This window comes from Vipera berus (assembly GCF_964194415.1).
Source record: "Vipera berus genome assembly, chromosome: 1".
NCBI lineage: Eukaryota > Metazoa > Chordata > Lepidosauria > Squamata > Viperidae > Vipera > Vipera berus.
The window spans coordinates 279,519,878-279,540,263 of NC_138202.1; the positions used below are offsets into that span (position 1 = coordinate 279,519,878).

Below are 20,386 nucleotides of genomic sequence, written 5' to 3' on the forward strand. Positions count from 1 at the left end.
TCATCTACAGCTGAACTGCTAAGAGAATGCCTGAGGCAGCAGCCGACATGGGAATAAAATCAAGCACAGGAAGTATCATGGCAAGACAAGAGCTCGTGTGGAATGTACCATCAACAGAGAGCTGAGGTGGCTAACACTGGAAAATCCTACCAATGGCTAGAAAGGGCTGTTTTCATATGTTAAATATTATTTGCTAATCATAGGGATTAATGACAGTTTAAAAACATGAACACATAAGCTATCAACTAGTTCAATTAATTTTATTGTAAGTAAACATGCTTTAAATATACACACGTCTCACACAGAGAGAGTATGTTATTTAAGTGCATGACAATACATGATATAACTGTAATCTTCAGAGGAGTAATCACATTAATCCAAGAAAAAATAACATGTTGTGAAAAGGTAATGCCACAATAAATCTGTTGGCTTTCATAGTGCCACAGGACATCATTTAACTTTTTATATTGCACTCAAATCAATAGCACAGAATGCAATGAGCAAAAATGTTTACTGAACTCATCAAATTTGACCCAAAGATGCTTTTTCAAGAGGCAACTGGACTTCCTTGTTTTTCTTTCAAGATGTTTCACTTCTCATCCAAGAAGCTTCTTCAGCTCTGAAGCATCTTTGGGACAACTAGGACCTGGATGACTAAGAATCTCCATAGACATCAAATTTGACCAAAACCTGATGGAACTATCAGACACACTTATCTGAACTATTTGGGCATTTACAAAAATAAGAAAATGTGATCTAGTGATATACAAAACCTTTTAGCTATAGCTCATTAATATTAATCTATCTTGCTGAATGCTGACATGTTTTAAAAATCTTGTAAATACACTACGACAGGGGTCCCCAAACCCTGGTCTGTGGACCAATACCAGGGTGCGGCATGCCAGCACAAGCAAGCAAAGCCCCATCCACGGGATGCAGGCAGCACACAAAACCACACACTCTCCGGTCCGCGTAAAACCTTTTTCCATGGAAATGGTCCCTGGCGCCCTAAAGGTTGGGGACCTCTGCACTACTATATTGTGTTATTTGCACTTTCCATTACGCCCCACTTCAACTCTTCCATCTTATAAGCAGTTCGACACTCTGCAGTTAATATCATTTAATGCTAAAAGCAAGTTGGTAGCTCAAAGCCTGCATGTGGACAAAGTTTTTATTTATTTTACTTGGAGACTGTCTTCCTTGTGGCATTAATTCAGGATTTGTCTAAATATTCCATACAATAAGTCATAGACTCTGACATAAAAACCATGATGGATAGCTTCTAAAACATGCAATGGCACAACAAGAGTTGCTTTGTGACAAAATGGGTGGCAAATAAATAAAATAAACAAAACACATTAAAGCTTGTCAATGAGCCCAGACACTTAATAAATTAAACTATTTTGTAACCTCCATTAATGCCTTTTGCCCAGATCTGACTTTATTTTTAACCTGTTGCTTTCTTCTGTTACTTTTTATTATTTTTATTTTTATTACTATTATTATTACTATTATTATTACTATTATTATTATTATTATTATTATTATTATTTAAACCAGGTATGTCCAGCTCACAGCACACAGACCACTTGCATTCCTGGACAGCTAATAATGCAGACCCACAAAATCATAAACTTTTAACCTTATGTGATTTAAGTACTGTACATTAACTATATTATATATTTTATTAGCATCCCAAGACGATTCCTCTTTAATTAGTGTGGCCCAGGCAAGCCAAAAGGTTAGACCCCTGTGCTTTAATCCTTGCTTTAAACAGATCTTTACTTGGCAAAGTTCGGGCAGTTACTACTCTGTTAGGTGATCTTTAATCATTAGCATTTATATTGGTATATATAGATTTGATTTGTTTTTTTATTTTATTTTTTATTTTTTAATACAATTCAAAAGTATTTATTCAACAAACGTGTTGTCTGAGTTTATTTATTCGCTAATACAAATTGAATTCCTAATCCGTTATTCTTTTCTCCAGCCATTGATAAAATAAGTCCCAAGTTTGAAAGTATTCTGTTTCTTCTTTTTCTTTCAACCTCAGAGTAAGTCTGTCCATTTCTGCACAATCTAGTATTTTTTTTAATTATTTCTTCCTCTGGTATTTCTTCATTTTTCCAATATTGTGCAAATATTATTCTTGCCGCTGTTATCATAGGTAAAATCAAGCTTATACTTTGTGAAGCTTTTCTGGCATTATAACTAATAAAGTTCAGGTTTAAAATCTACATGTTTTCCCAACATCTTTTCTAGCCAAGTATATATTTTTGTCCAATATCTCTTTGCTTTAGCACATGTCCACCATACATGGTAATAGGTTCCTTACTTGTGATTACATTTCCAACAACTATCTGACATACTTTTAAACATTTTTGCTAGTTTTGCTGGTGGCAAGTGCCATCTATAAAACATTTTATATAAGTTTTCTTTCTAAGAGGTTGACATTGTCAATTTATAATTTCTTTCCCAATGGTTTTGCCATTTCTCTAAGTCTATTCTTTACCCATACTATCATTGTTTCTCTTACTTGTTCATTTTCCATTTTCTTTTCTTTTTTTTATTGAAAAGTTTTACAATACATTTTATTTTTAACAAAACAAAACCCCTCCCACCCCCTCCCCTCTCCCCAACCCTCCCCAACACCTCCCTCCCTTCCCCCTCCCCCTTCCCCGACTTCCCAGAGCTAAATACAGGGTATAAAAATACAAACAATCATAATCTACCTTATGCAAACAACAATAAACTATTAAATCTATCGCACTTTAACTCTTATAAAATAACTAACTTTAACTCTTATAAAATAACTAGTTCATTTTCCATTTTCAAATTCAATAAAAAGATATACATTTTCTTAGTTTCTCATCAGAGGTTAATAATATCTGATCAAACAAGGTCTGCTCTTCATAAAATCCATTCAATTTAACATCTTTATCATATCTCACTTGCATTTGTAAATATGCCCATCATGATAGATCAATATCAAATGTATAGATTTGATTTGTATTCACTGTAAAAATGTTCAGTAATTCTAAGAGAAATATGATACTCACTTTTTGGAAAAAAGTGACATTTGTATAACATACCTATTCCTTCTCCATAGAATCTCAGCCCATTCATATGATTTCTAACATTAAAAAGGTAAAGGTTCCCCTGCACATGCGTGCTAGTCGTTTCCAACTCTAGGGGCCGGTGCTCATCTCCGTTTCAAAGCCGAAGAGCCAGCGCTTGTCCGAGGACGTCTCCGTGGTCATGTGGCCGGCATGACTAGATGCCAAAGGCGCACGGAACGCTGTTACCTTCCCACCGGAGTGGTCCCTATTTTTCTACTTGCATTTTTACGTGCTTTCGAACTGCTAGGTTGGCAGAAGCTGGGACGAGTAACAGGCGCTCACTCTGCTACGCGGCACTCGGGATTCGACCCGCCAAACTGCCGACCTTCTGATCGACAAGCTCAGCGTCCTAACCCACTGAGCCACCGCGTCCCTTTTTTCTAACATTAAGCATTCTCTAACGAGTGAAGTATTGAATTTTTCTTACGTAAGCATGAAAAATTTTTGCCACCAGAAATGAATTCTCTTTAAAGACAGGATATTGGCTGGTGCCCAGATAAAGCAGATTCACTGCTGGAATCACTCTGTCTTTTTTACCTTTATTAATATGTCTAGCAAAGGATGGGGCAGAGGCTCCTCTATACTTCATGCCTCCTCTTCCTTTCCTCCTCCTGAGATTGGCTTAGAAAGAGTTTTTCAAATGTTTTCAGGTGATAGAAATGGTTAGCTTAAAAAGATATTCACAGAACCACTGGTGTCTGTCTCTCAAGCCCACCAGATAACCTGGTGGTCTGGCACTTTTCAATGTCAGCTGACAGGCCCCACCCATTCCACTGCGCCTTAGGAAAATTGCTAAGATCATCTCTTGTTGCATCTCAGTTATTTTGTTTTCCCTTCCCCTTAGTTTCTCATGAAACCTCATCGAATTATTTATTATATATACCGTATATACTTGAGTATAAGCCGACTCGAGTATAAGCCGAGACCCCCAATTTCACCCCCAAAAACTGGAAAAAGTTGTTGACTCGAGTATAAGCCGATCCACCGTTCTGCAAGCCTCTGCCGCCAGCAGAGGCTCGATCCGCCATTTTGCAAGCCTGAATACACAGGAATACCCTGTGTGGCCGCGGCTCTCGGGGAAGCCCTGGCTGTCCGCTTCCTCGCTCCACGCTGCCATTCGGGGCCCGCGCGTTCCCCGGGCAAATTGCGGCGCCCAGCAGGCGAGGAAACACGCCCGCTCCAGTCGCCCCCCCTTCCCTCAGGAGATGCGAAGCAAGTGACCGCCCGGAGCTTACCGAGGACTTGCTTCGGTGCTTCCAGGATCGCGCGCACCTCTCCCAAGCCGCCGCCGTCCGGAGACCTGCCGAAGTTTGGGGAGGTTTGGGGAGGTGCGCGCGCACCTCCCCAAACCTCCCCAAACGTCGGCAGGTCTCCGGACCTCCGTGCCCTGCCTGCCTGCTTCTTTCCGCTGCGGAAAGAAGCAGACCTCCGCGCCCTGCCTGCCTGCTTCTTTCCGCAGCGGAAAGAAGCAGACCTCCGCGCCCTGCCTGCCTGCTTCTTTCCGCTGCGGAAAGAAGCAGACCTCCGCGCCCTGCTTGCCTGCTTCTTTCCGCTGCGGAAAGAAGCAGACCTCCGCACCCTGCCTGCCTGCTTCTTTCCGCTGCGGAAAGAAGCAGACCTCCGCGCCCTGCCTGCCTGCTTCTTTCCGTAGCGGAAAGAAGCAGGCAGGCAGGGCACGGAGGTCCGGAGACCTGCCGACGTTTGGGGAGGTTTGGGGAGGTGCGCACGCACCTCCCCAAACCTCCCCAAACTTCGGCAGGTCTGCGGACGGCGGTGGCTTGGGAGAGGTGCGCGCGATCCCGGAAGCACCAAAGCCTCGGCCGTGCACAAGTCCTCGGTAAGTTTTTTTGTTGACTGGAGTATAAGCCGAAGTGGAATTTTTCAGCCCAAAAAGTGGGCTGAAAAATTCGGCTTATACTCAAGTATATATGGTATATATATATAATGATCTTTGAAAAGCCTGGAGGGGAATCCGGTACAGATAGTCCATGACATATACAATCGAAACTGAGCCTAAACTTTCTGTTGGTAAGCGAGACAGTTGTTCAGTGAGTTTTGCTCCATTTTATGACCTTTCTTGCCATAAGTTGTTAAGTGAATCACTGCAGTTGCTAAATTAGGAACACCGTTGTTAAGCGAACCTGGTTTCCCCACTAACTTTGCTTGTCAGAAAGTTGCAAAAGGTGATCACGAGCCCAGGACACTACAACAGTCCTAAATACATGCCAGTTGCCAAGCATCCAGATTTTGATCACCTGACCATAGAGATGCTAGTCATGTGAAAAATGGCCTTAAGTCACGTTTTTCAATGCCGTTTTAAGTTTGAACAGTCACTAAACAAACGCTTTTAAGTCAAGGATGAACTATAGATCTGAAAAACTGAATAAAGTCCCCTTGAAGTGCTCAAATAATTTTGTAAGCTTCACTTAAAAATGCCTTCCAATGTGGGTGCTTTTCTGACCATCAAGAATTTGTTTTTAGTGAAACAGATATTGACTTTTGCTTTGTGGGGACTAATGTATAATTGAGCATTTTGAGATCAAGCACCACGTCATGTTTAGTTTCTTGTGAACTCAATATTGTGACCAAAGACTGTTTGGCCCACTGAACTTCTATTTATGTTTTTGTTTTTTAATATTCAGAAATTTGCTTTTGTGATTGACCTTGCTGTCACGGCAGTGGAGATGGAAAGTTTGCAACCAATTGGCGAGAAGCTGAGATGTGCCCACCAACCCAGCATGATTGGGAATATTTTGTTTATCTGTTGAGTGCTTGAATTTTTAAATATTTACTGGATATCTGGCAAGGGAAGCTATAAAATCTCTTTGTTTGGTTCTTGCAGCTAAATATGCAGGATTGAACATTGTCGGGTGTGAATGCTTGAAGATTTCTCCCTTCACTGTTTTAAGTTTTTTCTTTGTTTTGAAAGAAAACAGGCAGTAAACATCCATCCGGAGAATTAGACTCTTCACCCTTTTAAATTCATGGGCATTCTGCCATTTATTTACACAGATCTAGGATTTCATTCATCAGTAATAATTGGAAGGCACTATTCCTTAAATATATAGGGACGCGGTGGCTCAGTGGGTTAGGACGCTGAGCTTGTCGAACAGATGGTCGGCAGTTTGGCGGGTTGAATCCCGAGTGCCGCGTAACAGAGTGAGCGCCTGTTACTCGTCCCAGCTTCTGCCAACCTAGCAGTTTGAAAGCACGTAAAAATGCAAGTAGAAAAATAGGGACCACTATGGTGGGAAGGTAACAGCGTTCCGTGCGCCTTTGGCGTCTAGTCATGCCGGCCACATGACCATGGAGACATCCTCAGACAAATGCTGGCTTTTCGGCTTTGAAACAGCCCCTAGAGTCGGAAACAACTAGCACGCATATGCGGGGGAACCTTTACCTTTACCTTTACCTTTACCTTTACCTTTACCTATTCCTTAAATAATTTATCTACTACGAATTGCAAGTATGGCTTCTCTGTAGCTTGTGGCACAAAGTCATAGTATAGCTGTTGAAATCATGCTTTAAGGTTGACTAAATTAATGTGATGAAAGTGTTGAAAAAGAGAAATTTGAAACAACTGTTGGTACATAAATGTGCAAAGAATGGAAAACAGGCAGATCTATATTCTTTGGTAGAGTTGTCACAACCACAGAAAAGCAGTGCATTTAATGAAATGAAAGCAGATGGCGGAAGCATAGCAGCTATGCCAGCTGCTGACAAGAGAAGTAAAAACCCAGTCTAATTGGATTTATATGGAGGGAAAAGAGCAATTGCTACAAGAAATATGTTCTATCTTTTGAACTATTCAGAATTCAAAGCATAAGGACCTCAGGGATCAGCTGGGTTGGTCACCTCACTCTTCTATATCAATACAAATTAATTTTTTCCCCCCTCTTATCTAAGTGTATACGTAATCATCCAAACTGAGTGGAAAGTTTCCTTCATCTGATTTAAAACATTGAAACAAATATATTAGGGACCCATGCAGCTGTTCCCTAGCATAAATATGGAGGTCAATCAACTGTCGTGACCATGGGGCAGTCTCAGTGCTTCTTACATTTGGCAGAATTTTACAGGTTAAACTCAATAAGATATATGACCCAACACTATGCTTCATCTACAGTCAGTATTTATAGGACATAGTTACTTGTCCTACACCCACAGTTTTTCTAATGATCATTTTTCCTTGAACCAGAGATGTCTGAATACAGGAGTCCATTTCTAATCACCCTGAAAAGATGGGAATGAGACTGACCATAGGGTGAAATTTTAATCCTAAATAGTGCAATCACCATCACTAATTGATTTTGCTGGATAAAAGGAATTCTGGGGAAGAATGACGAGTTGACGATGGATAACCCTAGCAAAATGAAGAGTCATTGATTAGAGCAGCTCTTCATCATTCTTCTCTGAACAAGGAGAGGACTGTAGAATCACCCACAAAGGCTCCAGACATTTGCTCTGCATGAGGAGACTGCAAGACAGCAGTCTTGCACAGATCTGAAATTCTGGAAGACAAGGGCAGTAGCCATCTTGCTCAAACTGCAGTCTATGCCTTAATGGACATAAGGTTCACATGTTTCCTTTTCTAACCACTTTTGGAAATTGCTTTTTAACAGCTTTTCAGATATTTGGAACCTTTGGATTGGCAGGTTTTATGGCACTGGGTAAGTTTCCTTCCATTTTTAACAGAAGACATTTTAAATAAAGACTTAAACAAATTTCTTTGGAATAATCAGGAAAAGGTGTTTAGAATATTGATTTTGGAAATTTGCAAATGGATTAAGGGTCCAGGTATATTTGAAGTAAGTTTTTGAAATTAATTATAAGAAACTTTCTCATGAGAAATTTTTTTTTATTCTTAAAGAATGATAGGATGGGACTAGGGATAGGACAGTAAGGTTGGGCATTAGAAGATACCAGAAGGAACTAAAGATTGCAATTAAAAGAGAGAGAAAAAAACTTAAATTCAACTTACTAATACAGAATAGTACTTTAACAATGGACACATTGAAGGATATTTTCGAACAGTAGACTCTAAAGAGTAGACTCAAAAGTTAATTTTAAGAGTGTCCACCATTGCAGATAGAGTCTTTACTTCTTTTTTAAGTTTGTATTAGTTTTTAATCTTTTTAATTGTAATGTTTAATCAAATTACTACATCAAAATGATTTTGCTGAATAAATGCCTTCCAGAAAACATCCTTAAACTACAAATATAAATATCAATCATGCATATATTGAGGGCGCTTCAAGAGGGTCACTACATTTTTACAACCAGAATTATTTCAAAATCAGTTCCAATGAGAATTTTCATTGAGGATTCTTTGCACAGCTCCAAGTTCTTCCTATTTGCATGACCTTACATTGCAGTAGTTGTTCCACAGCTACTATATTATACAACATGTTTGGTGTAGTGGTTAAGGGACCTGGCTAGAAAGAGGGAGACCACAAGCATATGTGAGCATGAATTGGAGACCCATTTGGATTCAGGATTGCACATTTGGATTCAGGATTGCAGTTGCTGTGTGATCCTTGGAAACACTGCAGTGACTTTAAGATACTGCAAACAAATACTATGTTTAAGATAAGATGCTATACACATGCTAGCACACTATCTTTTCACCATCAGCATGGTGTGGGTACTCATTTAGTGACCACAACTGGGACTGGCAGCTCTGTCATTAGGGAAGCTTCAACAAGTAGGAAATTGTTTAACGACAATGACTGTGCTTTCTTTTCTCCTCCACTCCCCCTCCCCACACTCTTTGAAAGGCTCACCTGGCCTACCTGCTCAAAACTGATTAGACTAATTAGGTATTCCTTCTGCTTTTGTTTGCCTCCTAACCACCTTGGAAAGCTCATCCTGGCTCTGGATAATTAACAAGAAGGAATAATATTTGTATTTGCAGTCATCGAAGAGGAATGGGTTCATGGAGAGTAAGCAGGCATGCAATGAAGTGTTGAAAGAAAAATCTTCCATCAGGATCCAGTCCAAGCTGGGAATAAACAAAATGGAGACTGCTTTAGAAAGAAGGTTGGAGTTTATTGAAGAGCAGAGCCAGACAGAAATGAGGTTCTGGAAAAGCTGACCACATGTTGTTAGGAATGGTGGGTTTTTATACCTTCTTGTTTCCTGTTCCTGTTTGAGGCTTTGTATTTCCTGTGACATGTACTTTGACCTGAGTCTGAGTGTGCCCTTTTGGTATTGCTGGGTTAATCCTATTAGGTTTCCTGTGTTTGGGAGGGGGATGTAGATTTTAGAGGTCTTTGTCTTCCTAACCTCATCAGCTTCTAGCTTCCTGGCTCCAACCTTTCTGAAAGGATTATCACATTTGCATTTCTAAAAGCTGGCCTCTGCCTAGTTTCTGCTTGGGGGAGAGGGGCTGGGGCTGGTTTCTGGGGGCTGGTTTCTATCTTTTTTTTTTAAAAAAAATCTTCTCCATTATTCCTTTGGGAAAATATATTCTGACTTTTTTAATATTCCCAAAAATATTTCTTTCTCTGGATTCTTCCCACAGAAGAATACAAATCAAAAGGAAAGCTCTGTGCTGGCAGATATTAGCATGCTATACAAATAACCCAAGGGATTGTCTATCGTGTGCCTGCTTATTTTTCATGTTATTACTGCTTCTTCAGTGTCTCCACCCTGCAAGATCAGGAACAGGGCAACATGTACTGATTGTGAAACTGGAAACTGCAGAAGTTGTGATTGTGGTCATTGGTAATTAGGTTATTTTTTTCAGCACCATTTTAACTTTGAATGGTCACTGAACAAGGCAGTCAGTAGCCAAGGATTACCTCTATTTAAATGCAACAGATGAATGGTCTATTTACAACCAGGAACATTAATAATAATTGCTTCTTTCCCTGCAAAATAAAACAATAATTTTAGTATTTTCATCTGCAGGTAAAATGTTTACATACTCAGCAATATCTCTTCCTGATTTGGATTTTAGAATTGGCCAGATAACTTCTTGCTGAAAACTCTGGTATAATATTGAATAAGACAAACAATACTTTGGCAATTAATTCCTGTACTGAATTATCCCACAGACTTTTCTTGAAAAAATTAATTGCTGGTGCCATACCTCTGGAGAATAAACAATCAGGATCAATGCCAATCTGATTAATCTTTTGAATCACATGTATCTACAAAGGATTCATCTGGGATTTCCTGAAACAATCTTTCCTTGTTTCTCTCCCTTCCCCCCACCTCTCTGCCTCTGTCTGTCTCTTTCTTTGTCTGTCTGTCTCTCTAAACTTAACAATGCTTAACCAAGTCTTTGTTATCAAAGAGGACTGCTGAGTTTCCAGGAGAATAACAAAACACAGTTATGGACACTTAAAAGAGGTCTTTAAAATGTCATCAGGTCATATGTTATTAGCAAGTGTGATCCAAACTGGAGTGCCATATAAAATTTGAGATGCAATTTTGGCATTAAAATGTTTATTTTTTGCAGGAATCAATCTTCCTCCTTTTCTGTTTTCTTGAAAGACAGTTTTTGCTACTTTCAGAGATTTTAAAGTGGCTTTTGACTCTGTTAACAGAACCAAACTTTGGGCTAAATTAGAGAATTTGGTTCCCGACAGGCATCTTACATAACTAAATCAGGCACTGTTTCAAGATGATATAAATTGTATATGCAGCCGAAAAAATTCACTTGTTCTTCTAGTCTTTCAACGAAGCCCCCATTGCCTCTGTAATTGAGGCTATCTATCTTGTTGTTGGCCATTCCCTTTTTTCCTTTCACCTTTCCCAGCATTAGTGCCTTCTGTAGGTAGCTAGGTTTTCCTATAATGTGTCTGAAGTAGGATAATTAGAACATGGTCATCTTCAGTGTTCTATTTGTATTATTTTCTTGGTTGCCTGCAGTATTCTCAGGAATCTTCTCTTAACACCAAAGTTCAAAAAAGTCACTAATCTTCCTATCCTATGTTTTCAAAGTTTAACTTTCTCTTCCATTCAGCGCAACAGGGAAGAACGCTGTTCGCACTGATTGTTGTAGGTATAGACACCTCATGGCACCTGGATATCTTTTCCAACAACTTTATGTGCCTAGTCTGCATCATATTTCTTGACTGCTTGTTTCTTTACTGTTGGTAGTTGATGCTGAAAAATAGAAGCTACTCACCACTTCAATACCTTCTCTGCCAATTCTAAGGCTGTTTTTTTTTGTCTGTTGACCTTAGCTTGGTCTTCTTTTAAGTTTACAGATAGTCTTCAACTTATAGACACAATTCAGCCTGGAATTATGGTGGTAAGTCGTAGTGATCATCAAGCGAGGCAAGCAAATGATCACCTCACTTAACGATCATTCCATCTCTCCCCATTGTGGTCATTAAATGGAGCATGGAGTGCCTCAGGGGGGGCAAGCCACATTGCAGCTCACATGTAGCCTCCCGGGACCTCCCCCCCAACTCCCAAGGAACCTTTTGCACAGCTTCCTGTTCTGTTGGGTCCCACACCCTTGGGCTCCCTTCACCCCATCATCCCTCGCTCCACTTATCTTTTCCAAAGATTGTATTTCTCAAGGAGAAGCAGCCAATCCATTATGTAGCTTTCCTAAACAGAGGCGATGTGGTGACATCCTGAAAGTGGGTGCCATTTTGGAAGTGGTCACTATTCTTGGAACCTGTGATCCTGTGACTTTGTGAATTGCGGCCACTCACAAAGGGATGCCCCTTTCCCAGGATGGCACCATATGGCCTCTGTATGGGAAGAGTGTGCAGCAGATCGTCTGCTTCCCTTTCCAAAAGAAGAGATCGCCTTTCGGAAAGAGAGGCGGCCTAGAGAAAGTTTGCTTTGTGTTGTGTTGTCCTAGAGTGTGCACCATTTTGGGGGTGGCCATAATTCTTGAATATGGGGTAGGCAGATGTTGTTTGATTTTGTATACTTGCAGTAGATAAACACCTTTTCTTCCAGTAACCTTGCAGCCCGGGTTGCTCAGCCAACAGTCCTGAGTTTGGTCACCCATTTGCACCAGATGTCCAGGAACTCCCAACAGCTAGCGAGATCCTTGTTGATCCGGACAATGACCAATTCTGATATGGGTTTTCTAAATTACATCTCATCATATTGTTTATTTATTTATTTATTTATTTAATTTCTATACCGCCCTTCTCCCGAAGGACTCAGGGCGGTGTACAGGGCAATAAAAATACAATAAAAATACAATATACAACAGTTAAAAATAAGATTAAATAGAACTAGCCCATTACAATAAATAATTACAAATTACAAATTAAAATACCCCAAACCCATTAGACCAGCCCGGCTTGTTCAAATAGGTCTGTTAAAAAAAAGGCTAGTGAGAAAGTAGGGATTTTTTTTAATTCTAATAACTTTTTTTGAGTTTGATATAGAGGAAAGTTTATAATTGCACTAACTTTATTTTTCTTTTAATCCTTTAAGATTCACTGACACAGCTCCTAAGTATTTCTACTACTGGAGTGAATCTGGTGTTTGTGTATGTCTGTGTATGTTACAATGGAAATTAGTAGGCAGGATATATTGGTCTGTGAATGTTAAATCTACTCTCTATCCAAAAAGAAAGTTATGATTTAAGTCTTTGAATATATAAATCATCTCTTATTTTCCTAAGCTGACTCCTGCAAATAAACCAGTCTTGTGGACAGAAAAGAGGTTTGAAGACACAGAATTGCTCCAGATAAATTCTTGAGTGTTATCCCCCAGAGGCCTGCTAGCGCTGCTTTTGCTGTAAGATTACCTAATATAAGTAACCAATATCTACTATATTTATTTATTTATTTATTCGGTTTATATACCGCCCTATTCCCAAAGGACTCAGGGCGGTTTACAAGGCAAAATTTAAAAACAATCCAATATAAAATTAAAATAAATTAAATTAAGTCTAGCCACAAAAATTAAATCACAATTTAAAAACATTAACCCCCTCAGTCCAGACCAGATAGCTCAAAGAGCCAGGTTTTTAGGTCCCGGCGAAATGAACGAAGGTCGGGGGCAGTCCGGAGTTCCGTTGGCAGTTTATTCCATAGGGCAGGCGCGCCCACAGAGAACGCCCTCCCCCTGTGGATCGCCCGGCGGCAATCCTTGACCGGCGGTACCCTGAGGAGGCCCTCCCTGTGGGAGTGCACAGGATGATGGGAAATTGACGCTGGCAGCAGGTGCTCCCTTAGATAATCCGGGCCCATGCCATTTAGGGCTTTATAGGTCATCACCAGCACCTTGAATCTCACTCGGAGGGCAACTGGAAGCCAATGCAGCTTGCGGAGAAGAGGTGTTACATGGGAGTATCGGGAGACTCCCATCACAACTCGCGCGGCTGCATTCTGCACCAGCTGAAGCCTCCGAGTGGTCCTCAGGGGCAGCCCCATGTAGAGAGCATTGCAGTAGTCTAGCCGGGAGGTCACGAGCGCATGGGTGACTGTGCGTAGGGTATCTCGGTCCAGATAAGGCCGTAACTGGCGCACCAGGCGAACCTGGGCAAAAGCCCCCCTAGCCATGGCTCCTATATGATCTTCCAAACTGAGCCGTGAATCCAGGAGGACACCCAAGTTGTGGGCCCTATCGACGGGGGGTAACACCTCACCCCCCATAGTTAACGATGGAAAAGATTGGTTAGTCTGAGATGCCGGTATGCACAGCCACTCAGTCTTGGCAGGATTGAGACGAAGCCTGTTTCTCCCCATCCAAACCCGGACCGCTTCCAGCCCAAGCATTAGCAGCTGTGCTTTATTAACAAATGGCAAAGAACAGGCATTATCCATTTCAAACTTCTTTTTATTTCCCAGACCTTCACAAACATTTAATTGAGGCTTCAGTTAGGGTGGTCTGAGAAAAATACCCATTTAAATAAGTAATCAAAGGGTTAGGAGATTATTGGTATTCACAACTACAGTGGCCACTGGGCTCCCAGCCAAAACAATGAAAACACCTACATGAGCTGTAGCAGTTTTAAATTCCTAACACTGAAAGTTGATTGCAATCCAGAACAATGTGACAACTCTGATGTAGCAGTGTGTAAGTCACCTACTCAATGTATTTAATGAATACTTTCAAGTAGTTTCACAATGGCTTCATTATAATAAATCTGAAGTAATCACATACCATCAAAAACATGAAAACACCAGAACTTTTATTGTGGATGAAACTTACAGCAAGATCTTTTATAATACTGGCATAGCTTCAACCAAAGACTCGTACAAATATAATGCTAAAAATCAAATCAATAAAAAATAAATCAAAATCAATCTGTTTTATAACCATTTTGAGTAACTCTAGCAGAACTATAAATATTTCTATTGGGTCAGACAAAAAGATCACAGAACTCAAATTGATGTTGACTTAGAAAAGTTTTGCATAAGTCTCCATTGTATACATTAGCCAACCTCTTCTAGCATCTGCTAGGAATGTACATACCAAAGGGGGAAATCATGTTAACTGGGTCAAAAGAATAAAACAAACATCTATACTTTTATTTGTGACTTAGGTCTGGAAATCAGTCCAGTAAAAAATTGACTCACTATAGAATATTGTACTATAAAAGTTCAGATTTTAGAAGGCAAGTTGTGTAATATATTATTTAGCTGAAACTGCTCTTGTGATTATTATGTAATTTAAAATTTAACAATTCTAAAGCTTCAAACACAAAGCCACAACTGAATTGTTGATAAATATAAACCATAATATTTGAACAACTTTGAGAGGCCCAGTTTTGTATAGTTCTTTATTTTGCCAATAATAGATAATAAATGTTCAAATCAAAGGTTAAATTAATTACAAAGAGAAACAGGCAGAGGACACGTCCTAATTTTCAAGGGAGGAGGCACCATTACACAGTTTTGATAGCTAACAAATGATAGCCTGATTCTTCTGATTACTTTTTTTAAAATGCTATGTTGGACATAGGTGAATATGCATACTGATATGTGGCGCCCACAACTAGTTCTCATGAGAAATTCATACCTTCAGCAAGATCTTTAGAATCTGACATTGTTTGAAGCAACTGTGGTTGTGCCCCAGTGTTTGGTTTCACCAGCATATTATCATACCATTTCTTGGTTGTTTATAGGGTTACTTAAGGATCAGTCAAACCAATGATCTCCCATGCAAGTTCGGTTCCATTCAAGGCTACACTTCCAACACCATTCAAATTTACACTGAGATTGAGGACATTTCATATGCATACATCCACCTAGAAGAAAGTCAATAATGTGCATAAGAAAATCATACAGGTCGGGCAGCCATTAGTAGAAATGTAAACCTAAGCTGGTAATAAGCTGGCATGTCTGTGGGTATTACAGTAATTACCTGTGGGTTTCATTTGAGATCCTACAGTTAATTTATCTGTGGAACTTTTTTAATTTTGCAAACTCTTATTGAGGATAGCTGCCCAGGGTCTCCTAGATACCGTGGGTAGTATAGAAATGTAATGAATAAATAAAATAAACAGCCATTGGTCGATTAATTTCATTGAACTATACTTTCAAGAATCATTAATCAGAGGGAGGGGTGAATGCAGTTTATGAAATGTTGCACTTATCCATTCTAAATTCCTTTTCAATTCATGAAATCCTGATTCTGAAGTAACCCCCAAGGAGACACTCAATGTTAAATGCAATTCTTCTGCATTTATAGTTTCTCTAAATTCCAGAATGTTGTTTGGTTATCCTTGAATCTGTAATGTTCATATACTGTATGTATGAGAGAGTTATTAGTAGTTGAGGATTAAAGTAGACTCAACAGGAATAGAAATGTCAGAATGTAGTGATTGAGAATTAGATTAGATTCAACAGGATTAGAAATTTACAGATACAAGCAATATCCTTACATTTTGCTGTCATCTGAATGATTATTGTTGTACAAATTGGAAGCTCAGTTTGAAATGCTTTTTCTTTAGGAACTAAATATATATTCCTTCATTATTACAAATATTTAAATTTGTGTAGTAGGATGCTTAAAACACACTGGATGGAAAGTTCATTTGTGTGGGGGACATCATGACATCTTTACTGATAGATCACAAACCAGTTTAAAACTTCTGAGGATGTGTCAGCCATATATATGAAGATTGTGCCACCTACACTTAGATCTTGAATAATGATTTTGTGGAGTGGCAATTCATATGTATCATGGTTGTGCAAGCTACCTTTAGATTTGAATAATGGGTTTTTGGGCTTACCCTCCTAAAATGGGAATAGTGGCTAGACAAATGCTATATATGATTTGATTTATATTTTAAAAGACTTCAAATTATATAAGTGTAACTAATATGAATCTTCTACAATTTAATTATACTGTATTTTCTTCCAGTCACAATTTTATAATTGTAATATGGAAGTAGTACTCAGGAATTATACTCAAAAGTTTTGGGAGGCCGTAAACCATAGTTCTCAGGCTATGGACAACTGAATAAAATCTGTTATAAGTAGCCATGGAAATATGCATATGCAACTATAAAATGTGTAATCAATGGGGATGGATCACATGGGCTCTGAAAAGGGTAAAGAGGAAATTTTCTAGTGACTAATGTTATTGAGAAAGCTTATTGATCATGTGGGCCACTAAAATAAGGCTTTCTCAGTACACATTCAGAATCAAACTGTTGCTCAACACATATAAGAATTTTGTTTCAGGAAATATCTTATTAATTTCATAATTTTAGGTTCCAATCCAAGATTCTGGCCTTTACCTGTCCTTTCTCTTAACTGGTTGAACTTTTTCTAACAGGTATGTAATTCCCAAAATATATTACTAGCTTTCTTCATGAAGTCCTTTTCACGTACAGATTATTTCAGATATCGAGAAAAGACTTGCCATTTTTCAGTCATTATAGCAGAAAAGTATTGAACAGCCTCTGCTCCCTGCTTAGATACTCTATTTAGAGCAGAGTGTTTCTAATTGTTTGCTAACTAAGAAGCATGATAATCTCAAGACATCTGGGAATTAACCATTTACCATTGTTTTATAGTTTGAAATAAAATATCCAAAGAACGCTAAGTATAAAGGTGTGCCCGGTTTGTTTTCATAAAATGCTTATGAAATTTCATTAAGTAATTTAAGGCACTCTGTGATCCTCAACAGGCAAATGTCCTAGTAATACTATTAAGAAATGGATCTACTTTTTCCCATCTGATATGAACACATGAATTAAGGTCTACCTGGTTTAAAGGATTATTTCATTACAGAGTGGCACAACCATTGGTGGAATTCAGCTGGTTCACATCAGTTCAGAAGAACTGGTAGCTAATTTTTTGTTGCCCAGGCCCAGAATGGACTTCTGGAAGTGGAATCCATACAGAGAATCGGTTGTTCACATATTTGAATCCCACTACCGGACACAACTCTGACAAGGTAGTAATCACTAGTAACCCTACTATAATTATCATTCCCATCTAACAGCAACCTGAATTAGAGCATCATGGGAAAGCAAAGCAGTGTGGCACCTAAATCCAAATCAGACCAAATTATATTCTGCTGAGTAGGAATTATAGACATTGAAATCCAATACATATGCAGAGTATCAAGTTTAGTAAATTCAAAAGTAAATTATCCTGTGAGTTTTTGCCTTGTTCTCTTTTCACACTAATCTTTTGCAGTTTTTGGTTCTGTGTGTTTTACTTTTCAATTAAGAATTTCTGAAGGGCAACTTTGTATGTTCATTTCCTACAGTGACTAAAAATTGTAATCTGGTTTCATGATTTTGATATGGTATTTTTGCTCGTAGTGAATTATCAGAACTTATGTTCTAGAAAGTTAATAGTTTTATTCGTCCCAAAGGTGCTTTTTCAAGAGGCAACTGGACTTTGATTTTCTTTGAAGACGTTTCACTTCTCACCCAAGAAACTTCTTTAGCTCTTCAGATGAAGCTTCTTGGATGAGAAGCAAAACGTCTTCAAAGAAAAACAAGGAAGTCCAGTTGTGTTCATGGTTTTGAGAGTTAAATCACAGGACAGTGAGTTTGCAATCAATTCTAAAAAAGTGAAAATTGTAACCATGCTAGGTTACACTTGGTATATCGGAGTGCTTTGCAATGTTGTTTTAAAATCTGCCTATTGGGAGTGTGAAATATCCTTCAGGAAACTCACCATCCTTTTCTACTGGAACATGGCATTTAGGGCACGGCTTTGTTGTTCTTTTTATTGTTTCTTTGGATGCATCTTCCCAGCGAGCTCGCACAGCTGCGTGCTCATCAATTTCAAATCCCTGCAAAGAGAGAAAAACCATGAACTATGGATAATTTACACCAATCACGACACATGTGGCCACTTTCTCTAGATTGTACTTCTTCTTTTTTTTCTTCCATAGGATAATTGGAGTAGCTGTAGTTTATACCAACAGCTGAAAGCTTATTATTAATAGATGAAGATAGTCCTTGACTTACAACAGTTCATTTAGGGACTATTCAAAGTTAGAAGGGCACTGAAAAAAGTGACCTATGACTGTTTTTCACACTTACAAAACCATTGGAGTATCCCCGCAGTTATGTGTTCAAAATTCAGATGTTTGCAACACTGGTTGCAGTGCCCTGGGGTTGCGTGATCACCTTTTATCACCTTTTGACAAATAAAGTCAATGAGGAAGTCAGATGCTCCTAATTACTGTTTTTAGTGGCTTTAACAAGTGCAGTCATTCACTTGAACAACTCTGGCAAGAGAGGTCATAAAATGGAGCAAAACTCATTTAGCAAACGTCTCACTTAGCAATGAAAATTTTGGGCTCAATTGTGCTCCTACGTTGAAGACTACCTGTATTAAAATATTGACCAATGCCCAGAGTTTATTACAATGGTATATATGGGAAAGATCATGGGAGATGGAGGTCAAGAGATTCTGGCAAGGAAACTTATTTATTTATTTATTTATTTATTTATTTTTGGGACTTATATGCTGCCCTATCTCCCAAAGGACTCAGGGCGGCTTACAACAATAAAAAACAACAATACAAAAATTAAAAAACGAATTAAATAACAGCCCCAAAATAAATTAACTACAGTTAAAAATTAAAACATATTTAAAAACCCATCATCAATCCAGGTCAGCCTGATGGAAGAGAAAAGTTTTGAGGTTGCGGCGAAAGGACCGGAGGTCCGGGGCCATCCGAAGCTCAAGGGGGAGTTGATTCCAGAGGGCTGGTGCTCCCACAGAGAAGGCCCTCCCCGTGGGTGTCGCCAGCCGACATTGTCTGGCCGACGGCACCCTGAGGAGGCCCTCTCTGTGTGAGCGCACTGGGCGATGGGAAGTCGTCCCCGGTAGCAGACGGTCCTGCAAGTATCCCGGGCCTAAGCCATGTAGGGCTTTAAAGGTAAGTACCAGCACCTTAAATCTCGCCCGGAAGACAACTGGTAGCCAATGCAGCTCACGCAGGAGGGGTGTAATATGGGAGTATCGGGATGCTCCCATCACTACCCGCGCGGCTGCATTCTGCACCAGCTGAAGCCTCCGGGTGGTCTTCAAGGGCAGCCCCATGTAGAGAGCATTGCAGTAATCTATCCGAGAGGTAACGAGTGCATGAGTGACCGTACGTAGGGCATCTCGGTCCAGATAGGGGCGCAACTGGTGCACCAGGCGAACCTGGGCAAATGCCCCCCTGGCCATGACTCCAATATGATCTTCAAAACTGAGTCGTGAGTCCAGGAGGACGCCTAAATTGCGCGCCCTATCAACGGGAGGCAACACCTCTCCTCCCATAACCAAAGATGGAACCTCTTGGACGAGTTGAGATGCCGGTACGTAAAGCCACTCAGTCTTGGCCGGGTTGAGCTGGAGCCTGTTCTTCCCCATCCAAATCCGTACCGCTTCCAGGCAACGGGACATCACGTCGAGGGCATCACTGGCTTGGTTCAGGGTGGAGATAAAAAGCTGGGTATCATCAGCATATTGATGATACCTCACCCCAAAACCACGGATAATCTCACCCAGCGGCTTCATATAGATGTTGAACAGGAGGGGCGAGAGAACCGACCCCTGAGGCACCCCACAATTAAGGGGCCTAGGGGTTGACCTCTGCCCTCCTGTCAACACCGTCTGCGAGCAGCCCGAGAGGTAGGAGGAGAACCACCGTAAAACGGTGCCTCCCACTCCCAACCCCGCAAGACGTCGCAGCAAGATACCATGGTCGATGGTATCAAAAGCCGCTGAGAGATCTAAAAGGACCAGGACAGAGGAATAACCCCTGTCTCGGGCCCGCCAGAGATCATCCACCAGTGCGACCAATGCCGTCTCCGTGCTGTACCCGGGCCTGAAACCCGATTGGTATGGATCTAGATACTTAGTTTCCTC

General features: G+C 40.0%; 1 protein-coding gene across 2 annotated transcripts in view; it reads right to left on the reverse strand.

The window, feature by feature from the left end:
* Positions 1–14,244: 14,244 nt before the first annotated feature.
* Positions 14,245–20,386, reverse strand: part of PRKN (parkin RBR E3 ubiquitin protein ligase) — a 740,731-nt gene continuing 734,589 nt past the window's right edge. For both annotated transcript variants that reach the window (XM_081314791.1, XM_081314790.1), the window contains 2 exons: positions 18,194–18,311; positions 14,245–15,300 (listed from right to left, as the gene is read on the reverse strand). In XM_081314791.1, the coding sequence (XP_081170917.1) occupies positions 15,191–15,300; positions 18,194–18,311 (228 nt within the window). In that variant the 3' untranslated portion in view covers positions 14,245–15,190. The remainder of the gene's footprint in view (positions 15,301–18,193; positions 18,312–20,386) is intronic.